The 15,690-nt window shown below is 38.6% G+C and overlaps 1 protein-coding gene across 1 annotated transcript in view; it reads right to left on the bottom strand.

The window, feature by feature from the left end:
* Nucleotides 1–592: 592 nt before the first annotated feature.
* LOC101993157 (zinc finger protein 431) overlaps nucleotides 593–15,690 on the bottom strand; it is a 33,027-nt gene continuing 17,929 nt past the window's right edge. The window contains 4 exon segments of the mRNA XM_013350254.2: nucleotides 593–1,230; nucleotides 1,232–2,794; nucleotides 3,247–3,307; nucleotides 3,513–3,639. Coding sequence (XP_013205708.1) covers nucleotides 1,131–1,230; nucleotides 1,232–2,794; nucleotides 3,247–3,307; nucleotides 3,513–3,639 — 1,851 coding nt within the window. The 3' untranslated portion in view covers nucleotides 593–1,130.

Below are 15,690 nucleotides of genomic sequence, written 5' to 3'. Positions count from 1 at the left end.
ACACTTGAACAAAAGCAATTAAAAAAATAACACATACACAAATAAAGCTTTTTAAAATATGGAGTCTCTCTCCTGTCACACACACACATACACATATATGCACATGCATATACATGTGCATATATGTATGTATATATCCACCTTTATAACATTAACATGCCAGTTCCTGAGGAAGGCAAAGAAGTGCATCACACCTGAACCAGGATTTACAGATACTTCTGAGCCACCTCATGTGGGTGCTAGGAACCAAACTTGAATGCCCTACAGATGCAATGCTACTGAGTTAATTCTGCAGCTCCAAAAGACATCATTATAATACAGATAATGAATATTCTCCTTTATTCCATCCTCATCATTTGGAGATGATCAAAGTCCCTGCTACTTGTTCAATGACAAATTGAATGAATTTAATCCTTGTGAATAGACTCTGCACATTGCTTATTTTAGTTGTTAACATAATTCTCTTGATGTGAATGATCCCAACAAATGATTTAGATGATTGAAAATGAGCCCATATTATGCAACAAAAAGTTCCACAATATGATACATACATTTAAAAATGATTATTTTTCTTTTACATGAAAAGGTGTTTTGCCTGCATGTATACCTGCATAAGTGTGTTGGATCCCCTAGAACTACACTTCCAGAGTTTTGAGCTTCTATGTTGGTGCTTGGGATTGAACCAGGTCCTGAGGAAATGCAACCATCTTTCCAGATCCCTTTTTTTTTTTTTTTGATATTTTGAGAAAGGATCCCTCTATAAACTAGTGCCATTCTGAAATTCAATATTAGGTCATCAGGCTTAGCAGCAATCACATTTTCTTACTGATAAAATTCTCTTTTGTGTTTCTAAAAATATAAGAAGTATTTAACCTCAGAACCAAGTACCATGACCCAAAAATAATGGAATGACAGTATAAATATCACTTTCAATTGGAAATACATTTTTATTATTCAAATTATCAAACATGTATTCTTGGAATACAATGTTTACAACTTTAAAAAGAGACAATATTTTAACTATGGAGTGGCTCTACTAATCTTACTGAGGCACCATTGAGATAAAAATGTAGGCTTTTTCATTTGTGGACAGCAAGGCGTGACCTCATTTATTAGGTTGACGGAGATTTTCACCAGTGTGAATATTTTTTATGATTTTGAAGGATATTGCAACATGCAAAGACTTTACCATATTGATTACATTCATAAGATTTGCCTCCAGTATGAGTTTTCTTCTATTTGAAGATGACTATTAAGTGCAAAGTCTCTACCACATTGATTATATCCATAGGATTTCTCTCTAGTATGACATCTTTCATGTCTATGAAGATGACTTTTACGTGCAAATGCTTTATCACACTGCTTACATTCATAGGGTTTCTCTCCAGTATGAATTCTTTCATGACTGTGAAGATGACTATTATGTCCAAAGGCTTTACCACATTGACTACATACATAGGGTTTTTCCCCAGTATGAGTTCTTTCATGACTAAGAAGATGACTCTTCCTTGCAAAGACTTTACCACATAGATTACATTCATAGGGTTTCTCTCCTGTTTGACTTCTTTCATGAATGAGAAGATCATTCTTCTGTGTAAAGGAGTTAGCATTTTGATTATATTCATAGGATTTCTCTCCAGTATGATTTCTTTCATGACTGAGAAGATTGCTCTTCTGAGCAAAGGCTTTACCACACTGATTACATTCATAGGGTTTCTCTCCAGTATGAATTCTTTCATGAATGAGAAGATTACTCTTCTGTGCAAAGGCTTTACTACATTGATTACATTCATAGGGTTTCTCTCCAGAATGAACTCTTTCATGACTGCGAAGAGAACTCTTCTGTGCAAAGGCTTTGTGACACTGACTACATTCAAAGGGTTTCTCTCCAGTGTGACTTCTTTCATGACTACGAAGATTACACTTCTCTACAAAGGCTTTACCACATTGATTACATTCATAGGGTTTCTCTCCAGTATGAATTCTTTCGTGAATGAGAAGCTTGTACTTGTGTGCAAAGGCTTTACCACAGTGATTACATTCATAGCGTTTCTCTCCAGTGTGACTTTTTTCATGCCTGTGAAGATTACTCTTCTGCACAAAGGTTTTACCACATTGATTACATTCATAGGGTTTCTCTCCAGTATAAATAGTTTTATATATTTGAAGATAACTGGGACTTGCAAAGGCTTTACTGCATTGCTCATATTCATACCTTTTCTCTCTAGAATGAGTTCTATGTGCTTGATGAAAACTATGACATGCAGAAACATTATCACTTTGATTATATTCGTAGGGTTTTTCTTCCAAATGGGTTCTTTGGTGTACCTGTAAAGTAGAATCATATTGAATGGGTTTATCATGTTGATCACATTCATTGAGATTCTCTTCATTATTGGTTGTTTTGTGTATTTGAAGATATCTGTGATGGCTAAAGTCCTTAGTATGAAGCTCACATTTTTCACTTCCTTTTCCAAAATGAGCTTTTTCATATCTTTGAAAAAAATTGGAAGAACTCAGAGTTTTACAACACTGATTGCATGTATAACATACACTGTGAGTCACACTGCATGAGCAAAGTGAGCCAGGACAGAAAGATGGATTCCCATATTCCTTGTTCTCATAAGGGTTTTCTCCAATGTGAGAGTGTAAACTTGTATCACAGCCATCATGTCTTCTCGCAGTGGGGACTACAACATATCTTCTAACTGTTCCAGGAGGAAAAGAGGTATACTGCTTCTTTCCATATCCCTGATGCTCATATGGCTTGTATCCAGAGTGACAGTTGATATGCCTATTAAAGGAACAATAGCAAATAAAAGGTTTTCACATTACATTCACATAGTCCAACACTTTGTGCCTCAGAGACGTGCTGTATGGATTCAGGTTTCTACACCACAATACATTCCTTGTCTCTCATAAAGTGCTCTTCTCACTACAAGTATATGAGGAACACTAGGTTTAATATGGAAGTTTTGCTTATAAAAGATCTTGGGCATAGTGTAATTGCGTTATCAACATCTATACCTTATATGATGATTGAAGGCCATGATAATAATTGGATGGACAATTCTACAAAATGCTTTTCATATGGCTATGATTAAAACTGTGACACACGCTATAGCATTGTTTCCTTATCTTATCCTTAAAGGAATAGTTTTCAAATCAGGTCCCTAACACTGGAATACATGGTGTTGTAACACTTCTTCCATGGTATATATGTACCAGCTTGCACATGAAAATTACCTTCCATGTCTTCTAGAACTTTCATCATCTTCTTCAATATTATGGTCGTCCCATTTGTAACCTAAAATATAGTACCAGAAAACGTATATGATATATTACTGGAAATTAGGCACAGTTGAATATTCTATCTTTCATGAATCATTGAACAATGTCTGATTTATTCACTAGATTCTTTCTCTTTCATGTTAAAAATCACAGAATAGCAACAATCATCAAGAGAGGATTATCCCATAAGTTGAAAAGTGACAGAAAGCTCATATTCCTACCTATAGAAATGAGGTTCCAGTAGGTTTCCACCATGACATCTCTGTAGAGACTCTTCTGGGAAGGATCCAGCAAAGCCCACTCTTCGTGAGTGAAGTTCACATGCACATCCTCATAGGTCACTGCATCCTAAAGTATCCCACATATGTACATAATAGAAGTGTTGAGTCTGACTGCATTGTAAATGTATATTTCATTGAGAATATATTTACATAATTCATTGTGCTCATTACATTATGTCACATTGGTCATAAAATAACAAAGGCAGTCACCAAAACATTTTAAAAGGAAAGAGAAAAGGAGAATTATGCCTTCCATATCTGTGGCCATAAAACAGAATCTGTCATTGCAGGATAAATGCCTAGTAATAAACACAGAGAGACATGTAAACAGAATAACACTATTTGGTATACATCAGAAATTTTTTTAATTATCAATTTTAAAAAGTATACACAATATGGGTATGTTGGGGCCCACCTTTAATCCCAAATCTCAGGAGGTAAAGGCAGGTGATACTTAATGATTTCCAAGATAGCCTCGTCTGTGTAGAGATTTCCAGAACAGTCAAAGTTACATACTGAGACTGTCTCAATCAAATAAACAAATAGAAAGCACTCAAAGAGTTAAAATATTCAATCCAGCTCTGTACTTCTCATTCATAATCTGAAGTGATCCCTTATAAATTGTATGGCTAATAATTCCTAGGAAGGAATGCATGTTTAGTTCTGACCGACAGATCAAAGAGTTCTCAGAAACATTAGTAGAGTAAATGCTTATCCCAAAAAGAATAATAAAATGATGGAGTGTATAAAGATGTGTCAACACATAAGATCACCTGTCCTAGTCCAGTTCTCAGCACTCACTTGTAGTTACCAACTATTCCTATCATCAGGTCAAGAGAACTCAATGCTCTCTTCTGACTTCAGTAAATACCAGGCAGACAAATGATAGTCACTCACAACCACCTGAAACTACACCCCTAGGGGATCTGACTCTTTCTGGTTTGCATGAGCACCAGGAAGACACAGTTTATGCAAGCATGTAAATAGGCACTGAAGTCATAAAATCCTAATAAATCAAAAAGAATAAAGGGACCACAGATCTATCTCAGTTGGCAGCATTCTTGCCTAGCATGTCTGAATCCCTCAGTTCAATTCCTGTTCCTGAAAGGAACAAGTGAAGAAAAGTGGATATAGTAAGATCAGACACTGAAAATCATTCTTGGGGACATAGGAAGTTTGAGGGCAGCCTGGCCTATATGAAACACTGCCTTTAGAAACAACACAAAAGAAACCAACACAGGAATATCCCAGGAGAAAGAAAAGAATATAGGATACAAGCTATTAGAGCTTTTTGAAAGCCCACAAATCTGGAATAGGAATGGATCCTAGTCAACAGAAATGGCAAAATGGGTATGGGAACTGAACTCTGTTTTCTGCAAAGTTTATACACATTATTTCCACTGAGCCATCTTTTCAGCTCCTAGAAACTGTTTATGTACAATGTGGTTTCCGTTTCTGACTGTTATCACCAGCAGAAGATATATTTATCTTGGAGAAAGCAGACCCTCAGAATGTCCCAGCAAGGGCTGTATCTAAAGGAAACAGGATTGTACTGTCCACCAGCAAGAATCCACAGGACCAAATGAACAGTTCTTGCTTGTCAAGTTAACACCATCAGATACCTATATAATTATATACAGTTCTGAACCCAAAATATTGACATTTAGGCTAAAGACTGTAGTCTGCAAAAAAGAGGTCTCCCTAAAATCAAGTCTTTAGAAAAAGGTCTTCTTCAGATAGACATGGAGGCCTGAAATCCCTGATCTCACCAAGTGGGAAGTGGAAGGAAGCAAGAGAATAAGGACAGGACTTCAAGGCCGGATTTTGGCCCAAAAGGTCGTATCTCAAAAAGGAAAGAAAAACAAAAAAATCAAAGTCTTTCTAAGGTGACACATAAAGGTCCCAGTTGATTAAAAGGAGCTATAAGAGAAAGACAAATAGTGCCACATAAAACACTTCATTTTCATTGTAAGACTTAACTGTTTAATAACATCTATACATAAATTGATGGGATATTTTAATCCCATCAAAAAATTTAAGTGTGATTCAAGACCAGAGTGCATTCCTTTATCCCATCTAGACAATTAAACATTTAGAATTGCATGTGTGTCATGTGTGTGTTAGGGCAGGCACGGAAGGGCCATAATGAGAACTTGAAGATCAGAGGACAGCGTTCAGTAGTTGATTTCTCCTTCTACATCAGGCTTGCATACCAAGTACTTTGCCTACTGAGCCAACCTCACCAGCACTACTTGGTTGAGTTCTAATCCACAGATAGTCTCACTCTTATATTCAAACACATGTCTATTTCTCGTGAGCCTTTCCGCAGAGGATCTCTTTGTAGCTCTGGCAGGCCTGAAACTCTCTTTTTGAGTCAGGGCTGTCTTGAACTTCCTGCACCTGCCTCCAAATTAAGAGCATGACAAGTATGTGCTCTCATGCTCTGTTAATGTACTGATTAAATCAGACTATAATACACAGATATATGGCAACTTCTTGAAGAATGGCAAAAATAAAGTGAAAGTGACAGATCTTTAAAATCTTTAAAGTCTAACCATATAATAGGCATCACCACTTGGTCTCTTATTGGACTAGGGAAACTCAGAATTTCATCTCTCAATAACGTGCTGTAGAATTTGCATGTTTCTTTGTGAGATCTTGGCCCTATAATGGCAAAATTGTTTTGTGTCTTTAGAGCATAGTCAGTCTGTGCTCTGGTCTGGCCTCATGCTAGTGGTGATCCTTCTGCTTCAGCTTTTCATGTGCTGGGACTGCGACTGTGTGTCACTAAAACTAGCTCAAGAAATTCAGTGTAAAAGAGGACTTAGTGGCAGACTATTTGCATATTATGTGTGAAACATTTGGGTTTGATCGGTAACCCACAGGGGAAAAATGTGGCCTCATTGCTCATCCAATATGCCCATAAGTATATAAAATGCATTTGAGGATCTTCAAATCAAAATTAATTCAAAAGAGATGGGAAGGACATTCATTAATGGAAAAATCCAACATGATGACCTTTCAATTTCTAACATCTAGTCCCTAAACACAAGGGCACCCTTCTTTGTAAAAGAAATATGATCAGAGGATCCCATAGGCACAGCTTCCATCTGCGCCAATTAGAAGAAGAGATGTGAGCGACAGATCTCTAAACCAAACCGGTCCAGTCTCTAGGCTCTAGGCCCTGGAGTACACCCTGTGCTCCTCCCCCACTCATCACAGCTCCAGCAGCCAACCAGCAGGTAAGACTGCTCCACCAGTCTCACCAGCCATTCTAAAGGCCATTTATCCCATGGGCACCAACAGGAGGAAGAGGTGAGAGACTGGTGTCCAGCTGGAGAGCCCCAGTTTCTAGACTCTAAACCCTGAGACACATCCTGTGCCCCTCCCCCACCGTGGCAGCCCCACCACCCAGGCAGCCGCTGTACCCTGAAGCATGGAAACCACCTGCACCAATTGGAGGAAGAGAGGACCCCGCCCCCCGCCCAGGCAAAGGCACCACCTGTACCCATAATTAGCCCAAACCCAGAAGGGAACATGGCAGTGCCAGAATATATTTAACCACAGAGTAAAATGGCACCACCAGTGGTTCTACAACAGTAAGACCTGACATCCCAATTCAGAAGGAGCAGAAGAAAACGGCCTTAAAAATAACTTTATGAAGACAATAGAGGCCCTTAAAGAGGAGATAAAACATTCCTTTAAAGAAATTGAGGAAAATGTAGGGCACAAGGGCCAACTGGAGCAGGAAAACCAACAAATCCCTGAGGACCCTGACTCTGAACCCAGAGTCAGTGAAAGAAACACACCCTGAATCTGAGATCTAAGCCAGGGGGAAAATAAATAAAAAAAAAAAAAACTTTATCCCTGAACCCAAAACCAAAGAAACATGCCCTGACTCTGAAACCAGGGCCAAAGAAACACCCTTTGTCCCTAGAATCAGAGCCAGTAAGAGAAATATGCCCTGGCCCTAAGGTTATAGCCAAAAGGCCAGAAAGGATCAGAGCCATTTCTGTTCTTGACCAACAAAACTAACCAATCCCTGAGCAGAGAAAACCAATCCCTTTTCTCCCTGGGAAAACTCTGCCCCTAAGAAGCCTGTTCAGTTGGGAGCTGTGTTTCACCACCCTGGCAAAGGCAGCCACTCTCCTGGGCTCCTCCTTCCCTAAATGTCTTTCTCAAAAGGGTCTTGGGCAACAATCTTCATTCACCAGTGCAGAATAGAAGAACATGGCTGGTACTTCCCTTAGGGGTCTGAGCTGAAAAACCTTGCTGAGACACTTCCTTGGGGCTGGGCACTGAGCCAGCCTGAGCAGAACAGAAGAACAGAACCATGCTAGGATGTTCCCTTAGGAGGGCTGAGCAGAAAAAGTAACAACGTTTAGCCAGAGCAGAAGGAGATTGCTGTATTTCTGCAGTGGCTTCTCCTTTAGCAGAGTGTTAGCACTATGGATAAGAATGCTGACTCTAGGTCTGGATAAGAAGCTGATAACTCTGCTAGGACGTCCCCTTAGGGAAACAGAGCAGAGTTCAGCTGTAGTGACTCTCCAGGAGAAGAACCGGACTGCTCTATCCTGCCAGGAGACCATTTCACACTGCACCCTAGTTTCAGGTAGCTTCACTTCCCAACAAGTCGGGACGTCTTTCCCTCTAGGGCTGAGCTGTCCTATTATGGCTCCAGCCTCCAGAGCTGTCCTCTAGTGGCTCTAAGTATAGTCTGGCTTCCTGATAAGTCAGGACATTTTTGCAGCTCCGGAGCTGTAAAGCCCACACTCCCCACAGAAAAGACAAACAAAAATTGGAAGAATTCAATAAACTCCTTAAAGAAATCCAAGAAACCAAAGAGAAAAAAAAAAGAATCAAACAGGTGAAGGAAACAATTCAGGATTTAGAAATTCAAATAGAGGAAATAAAACACAAATTGAGTGAATTCTGAAAATGAAAAATCTGGGTAAATGAACAAGAACTATATATGCAAGCATAAGCAACAGAATGCAAGAAATGGAAGAGAGAATCTCAGGCATTAAAGATATGATAGAGAAAAGAGATTCATTGGTCAAAGAAAAGGTTAAGTCCAACAAATCCTTAACACAAAACATTGAGGAAATCTGAGACACCATGAAAAGACAAAACCTAAGAATAATAGGGAAAGAAGAAAGATAATACCAGCTCAAAGGCACAGAAAATATATTCAACAAAATCACAGAAGAAAACTTTTCTAGCCTAAAGAAGGATATCCCTATGGAGATACAAAAAGCTTACAGAACACCTAATAGACTGGACAGAAAAAAGTCAAAACACTAAGCATACAGAATAAAGAAAGAATATTAAGAGCTAAAGAAGAAAAAGGACAAGTAATAAATACAGACTTATCAGAGTAACACCTGACTTCTCAATGGAGACTCTGAAAGCCAGAAGGTCTTAGACAGACATTACCACAGAATAAATTGTTAGGGAAAAAATTTTCTAATCAAATGGACTTAAGAAATAAGCTGGTGCAGATATCCTAATTTATAAACAAATAGAGTTCAAACTAAGCTTGATCAAAAGGTATGGAGAAGAACATTTCATAATCATCAAACAAAAAATCCATCAACATGAAGTCTCAATGTTGAACATATCTATTCCCCAAATACAAGGGCATGCATATTTGTAAATGAAACATTACTAAAATTTAATCACACATCAAACCACACACACTAATAGTGGGAGACTTCAACAACCTGTTCTCACCAATGGACAGGTCTGCCACATAGCAACTTAACAGAGAAATAAGAGAATTAACAGATGTCATGACTCAAATGGACTTAACAGACATTTATAAAAAGATTCTACCCAAACAACAAAGAATATATCTTCTTCTCAGCACCTTATGGAACTATTGGTTAATAAAGAAGCTCCTTTGACCTATTGCAGGGAAGCTAGATAGACAGGAAAACTAAACTGAATGCAGGGAGGAAGGAGGCAGAGTTAGAGAGATGCCTGTAGTGATGAGGCAAGCAGACCTGCTTTTCGTCCCACCTGGCTCCCGCACAGCTAGCTTAGCCCCGGAATAATTACACGGAAACTGTATTCATTTAAACACTACCTGGCCCATTATTTCTAGCCTCATATTGGCTAACTCTTACATCTTGATTAACCCATTTCCATTAAATCTGTGTAGCACCATGAGGCTGTGGCTTACCGGAAAAGATCCTAACCTACGTCCGTCTCAAGTCGGAGAATCATGGCATCTGCCTGTCTCTACTTTCTTCCTCCCACAATCCTGTTCTGTCTTCCTCGCCTACCTATGTTCTAACCTATCAGGCTAAGCAGTTTTCTTTATTAATTAACCAATGAAAGCAACAGATAGATAGAAGATCCTCCTACATCATATGCCATGTAATTTCCAAAAGAGAAAGATGCCATTAGCTCAGGCTTCTTATTTACTAATTCTTATAGCTTACATTAGCCCATAATTCTTGTCTGAGTCAGCCATGTGGCTTGGTACCTTTTTTGGCTTGGTACCTTTTCAGTGAGGTAGTCACATTTTGCTTCTTCTGAGGCTGGGTCACAACTGCGGACTTAAACTTCCCTCTTCCCAGAATTGATGTTGTCCTGCCTCTACTTCCTGTCTGGTTGCCCCACCTATACTTCCTGCCTGGCTACTGGCCAATCAGCATTTTATTAAAAATAATACAAGTGACAAGATAAAAGATCACTGTCCCACAGCAGCCCCCCATTTTTTTAAAACAAGAACTGATGGAAGAAGGTCATTGGTTAATTAATAAAGAAACTGCTTGGCCTGATAGGTTAGAACATAGGTGGGTGGAGTAAACAGAACAGAATGCTGGGAGGAAGAGGAAGTGAGCTCAGACGCCATGCCGTTCCTCTCCAGGACAGACGTGATGAAGCAAGCCGCCAGGTCAGACATGCTGAATCTTTCCTGGTAAGACTGGTGCTACACAGATTACTAAATATGGGTTAGGCAAGATGTGAGAATTAGCCATTATGAGGCTAGAACTAATGGGCCAACCAGTGTTTAAAAGAATACAGTTTCCGTGTAATTATTTCAGGGCATAAGCTAGCCAGGCGGCCGGGAGCCAGGTGGCAGGAATGCAGCCCGCAGCTCCTACTACAAAGAACCCTGAATCTAATATCCTTTGTTTAGCTTTTCTCCTGACCATTATCCATAACAACTTGTAACCAACATTCTAAACAAAGGAAAGTATACATAGTCTATTTTTTGGGAATGTGGACATAGTTTTCCAGGCTACTTCCTGCTGATTGGGGGTGCTGATAATCTTATGGGGACCTAAAGAAAATTTAGAACTATTATCAAGTCATGACTGGATTATCCTATGAGGCTTGATCATCTCAGGCAGCAGTCTTGAATCTGTTCTGGATGCAGAACTCAGACATCTGGGCCATCCATTCCTACCACAGATTTCTCAGGTGGTCTTCCTTGATCAAACCTGATTTTTCTCAACTCAGAATGAATCCACAGCCTCTCATTTCCTGGAGAAACAAAAGCAAAACCTCTTCTCTAAAGTAGCATATATTTTGACTTCAATTTTGAAGTCAAGGTATTTCCAAAATACCTATCTTTGATTAATTCAGCAGCATTTATAAACAAATGTCTTTTAGCAGATGTTGCTCCTTCCTCAGCCATCAAACAATTCAAAGACAACACAATAACATACAGCATCCAGACACTCTGTGTATTTTCCATCTTTATGTGGCCACATATATATATATATATATATATATATATATATATATATATATATATATAGAAAAAAAAAAAAGAAATTCCCGCCTCCTCCCAGCCTCCCATTTCCCTCCCCCTCCTCCCACTCTTCTCCTCCTCCCCCCACTCCTCTCCCCCTCCCTCTCCAGTCCGAAGAGCAGTCAGGGTTCCCTGCCCTGAGGAAAGTCCAAGGCCCCTCCCCCATCCAGGTCCAGGAAGGTGAACATCCATACTGGCTATGCTCCCACAAAGCCAGAACATGAAGCAGGATCAAAACCCCGTGCCATTGTCTTTGGCCTCTCATCAGCCCTCATTGTCCGCCATGTTCAAAGAGTCCAGTTTTATCCCATGCCTTATTTTAAACTATTTCTTTTATTTTTATTTTTAAGTTTTGTTTTTTTGAGACTACATTTCTCTGTGTATCTTTGGCTATCCAGGAATTCACTCCATAGACCAAACTGTCCTTGAACTCAGAGATCTGCCTGCCTCTGCCTCCCAAGTGCTGGCATTAAAGGTGTGTGCCACCATACCCAACTACTCTCTTCTTTTTATTTTAAGGACTTTATCCTTTTCCTTTGTCTTCCAAGCCTACATATATAATTAAACACACTGTAAACCATTTAGAGTTTTTCTTTGCCTTTGAATCTATCTTTATTCTATATCTCTTTTTCTGACAACACTTTAATTTGCTAAGTAATATGGCTAGGATTAAAGCCGTGGCTTTGACAGCTGGATCCAGTCCATTTCTTAGCTTTCTGAGATTCCAGACTTATGGAGGCAGTACCAGTCAGAGGCATGTTTATTGCCACAACTCTATGGCATTTCAAGGTCCCTGCCACCACCAAAAAGCATGCAGTCAGCTTCTCATCTACACCATTTCATGGCAGGACCTCTTAAAAGAGCTGCAAGGTTTTGCACCTAAAGCTGAGTCAGGAAGCCTATCTTAAATGAGAACACCTGCCTCTAGCAAGTACAGCCTACCTGAGAAAGTGCTGCTATCAAGAAGCCATGCTTAACTCTATTCTTTTCTATCTAGAATAACTTCCCAAGCTCTATCAGGCTTTATGTGGATGCAGTTGTCCACATGTTGGGCACCATTCGTTGACTGAAGTTTTCTGTCCCACCCAGCAGAGTTGCCACGGAGCCGCCAGAGGAGAAAAATGTGAGCCACCAGCTGGAACCTTACTGGTAGGCCACGAGCCTCATGGTAAAATATAAAATAACAAAAATGCATTAACCAAAGATATAAGAGCTAACTAGCAATATGCTTAAGTCATTAGCCAAGCAGTGATTTAAGTATATAGTTTCTGTGTGATTATTTCAGGCCTGAATGGCCAGGGATGAATTAACAGCCTCCTTCAGCAATAGATCACCAAGGTCCAACTATTAAAACGTCAAGCTCCAGTGACTGACCTTATTTTGACTAATCTAATCAAAATACCCAGATAGAACTTATCAACATATTCCAGCTCATTTTAACATATACCTCTTTTCCCTCTTGAATAGCTGCCAGGCTGCCTGCTACTGTTTCTGTTCAATTCAGATTCAGCTACCTGTCTCTTTGACTTGCTTAATAAAGAATTTCTTTGCATGAACCCTAAAAAATACTTCATCCAACAAAAAGCAGGAAGCAGTTTGGAGGGAACAATGCCCAAATTCCCAAATATTGTTTATAAATGTTTATTTACATTTAAAGGGGGATATGATATAAATACTTTGCATTAGTATGGATCTTGGTTTACTGATATAAATTTAAGGTCAGCTTTGTTAGATATATATTTCTGCTCTTGATTAAGATATTGTGTTTGTGCAGCTCATTTAAAAAGGTAATGTATAACTAAGAATACAGGTTAATAGATAATCATCTATAATAGTCATTTGTAGTCATGTTAGTTAGGTTTTCTAGATATACAGAGATATATTTCAGATGGATATTATGCTTCAAACCTTTCAAAGACTTACAAAATATGGCATTTAAATTTTTTTTAAAAACTTAGGACTTTTCATGACAGTGAGTTACATCTGCTCCTATCAGCACCAAGCTACTTCAAGAGGATGATAGGCATCGAAGAAGATCCTTACAGAGTTGGTTAGCCATTTGGGCAAGAAACTGCTCTTGCCTGAACTGCTTGATGTTATGTTGTATGAACTGGACATGCAGGATCCACAGAAAAATGGCTGCTGAAGTTGTCTAAAGGTGAAACAGTTCTTCAAGGTTCCTTTTCATGAAATAGTCTGACAGACATTCTGCAGGACACAAAAGAAAGTGATTGACAAACTGCCAAAGTAGGTGGAACTGTTTTTTGAAATTTTCTGTTTCATGAAAAATTCTGCCAGATATTATGGACCTGTAAGCTGAAGATGAATGCCCCAATGTTGCAGAAAAACTTTGGGTGAATATCCACACAGTGAGATGTCCCTGTCAGTTCTAGAGTTTTGGAAGTTGCTTACAATGCTTCCTGTTTACTTAGGTAATATTATATCCTTCTGGAGTCTTTGATGGAGTTGAAGAATAGATGATTATAATTATAGTTTTCCTTAGTTATGATAAAAGATAAAGCAGATATAAATATTGTGACTGTAATTCTTGCTTGATACCTGTTTTGTTATATGTAATTTTACTATGTTAAAGTTAAAACCTTCCTTTTTATTTAGACAGAAAAGGAGAGAGGTGATGTGGGATTCCTCTCTGTGTGCTGTGAATACCACTGGTTAATAAAGAAGTTGTTTTCCACCTATTGCAGTGCAGAATAGGGCAAGGCAGGAATTCCAAGCAGACAGAAGAGGAAAGAGTAGCCAGAGTCAGAGAGAAGCCATATAGCTGTTGCAAGAGACAGATGCTGGACAGAACCTTACCAGTAGGCCTCAACAATATGGCAATACACAGATTAATAGAAATGGGTTAATTTAAGATATAACAGCTAGCCAAAAAGAAGCATGAGCTAATAGGCCAAGCAGGGTTATAATAATACAGTTTCTATGTGATTATTTCGGGTCTGGGAAGCTAGGAAATGAATGAGCAGCCTCAGCCTACAGGGAAGGAAACTATATATTCAGCAATGGAAAAAATCTACCAAGCAGATGTTTCAATTCTTAACATGTATTCCCCAAACAAAGGGGTGCCTTCATTAGTTAAAAATAAAAAATAAACACTACTACAGCTCAGAAACTGATAGTGGGAGATACTGATACTCCATTCTCCCCCATAGAAAGGTAACCTAGACAAAAACTAAACAGAGCTAACAGACATTACAAACCAAATGGAGGTAACAGAGGGACTTAACGAATATTTACAGAACATTTCACACAAACACAAAAGAAGAGACCTTTTCAGCACCTCATGGAACTTTATCCAAGATTGGCTACAAATTCGGATACAAAGCAAGTCTCAACAAATACAAGAAAACTGAAATAACCGCTGCATCCTATCAGACCATCACAGATTAAAGTTGGATATCAATAACAGTAGAAACATTAGAATGCTTATAAACTTGTGTAACCTCAACACCTCTCTACAAAATAAATAAGGGAACGAGATAGAAATAAAGTAAGAAATTAAAGACTGGAACCTTCTCGAAAATTGACCACATACTCGGTAACAAAGCTAACTTACACAGTTACAAAACAATATTAGTAACCACCTGTGCCTTATCAGATCACCATGGATTAAAGTTAGAATTCAACAACAATGCTACCCCTAGAAAGCCTACGAACTCATGGAAAATGGACAGTCAACTAATGAACCACACCTGGATCAAGGAATAAATAAAGAAAGAAATTAAAGTCTTTCTTGAATTCAATGAAAATAAAGACTCAACATACTCAAACCTATGGGACACTATGATAGCAGTGCTAAGAGGAAATTTCATAGCACTAAGTGCCCATTTAAAGAAAACGGAGAAAGCACACATTGGAGACTTAAGCTCTAGAAAAAAAAAGAAGCAGATTCACCTAGGAGGAGTAGAGACTGGAAATAATCAAACTAAGGGCTGGAATCAACAAAATAGAAAAACAGAAAACAATCCAAAGAATCAACGAAACAAAAAGCTGGTTCTTGGAGAAAATCAACAAGATTGATAAACACCTATCCAAACTAATCAAACGGCGGAGAGAGAATACACAAATTAACAAGATCAGAAATGAAAAGGGAAACATAACCACAGACACAGAGGAAATTCAGAAAATCATTAGATCTTACTACAAAAGCCTATATGCCACAAAATTGGAAAATGTTAAAGAAATGGACACCTTTTTAGATAAATACCATATACCAAAATTAGACCAGGACCAGATGAACAATCTAAATAGACCTGTTAGTCGCGAAGAATTAGAAGTTGTTATAAAAAACCTCCCTACCAAAAAAAGCCCAGGTCCAGATGGTTTCAATGC

This window comes from Microtus ochrogaster, chromosome 22 (assembly GCF_000317375.1).
Source record: "Microtus ochrogaster isolate Prairie Vole_2 chromosome 22, MicOch1.0, whole genome shotgun sequence".
Taxonomy (NCBI): Eukaryota; Metazoa; Chordata; class Mammalia; order Rodentia; family Cricetidae; genus Microtus; species Microtus ochrogaster.
The sequence above is the reverse complement of the archived record's forward strand: the minus strand, read 5'-3'. Positions and strand labels throughout refer to the sequence as shown.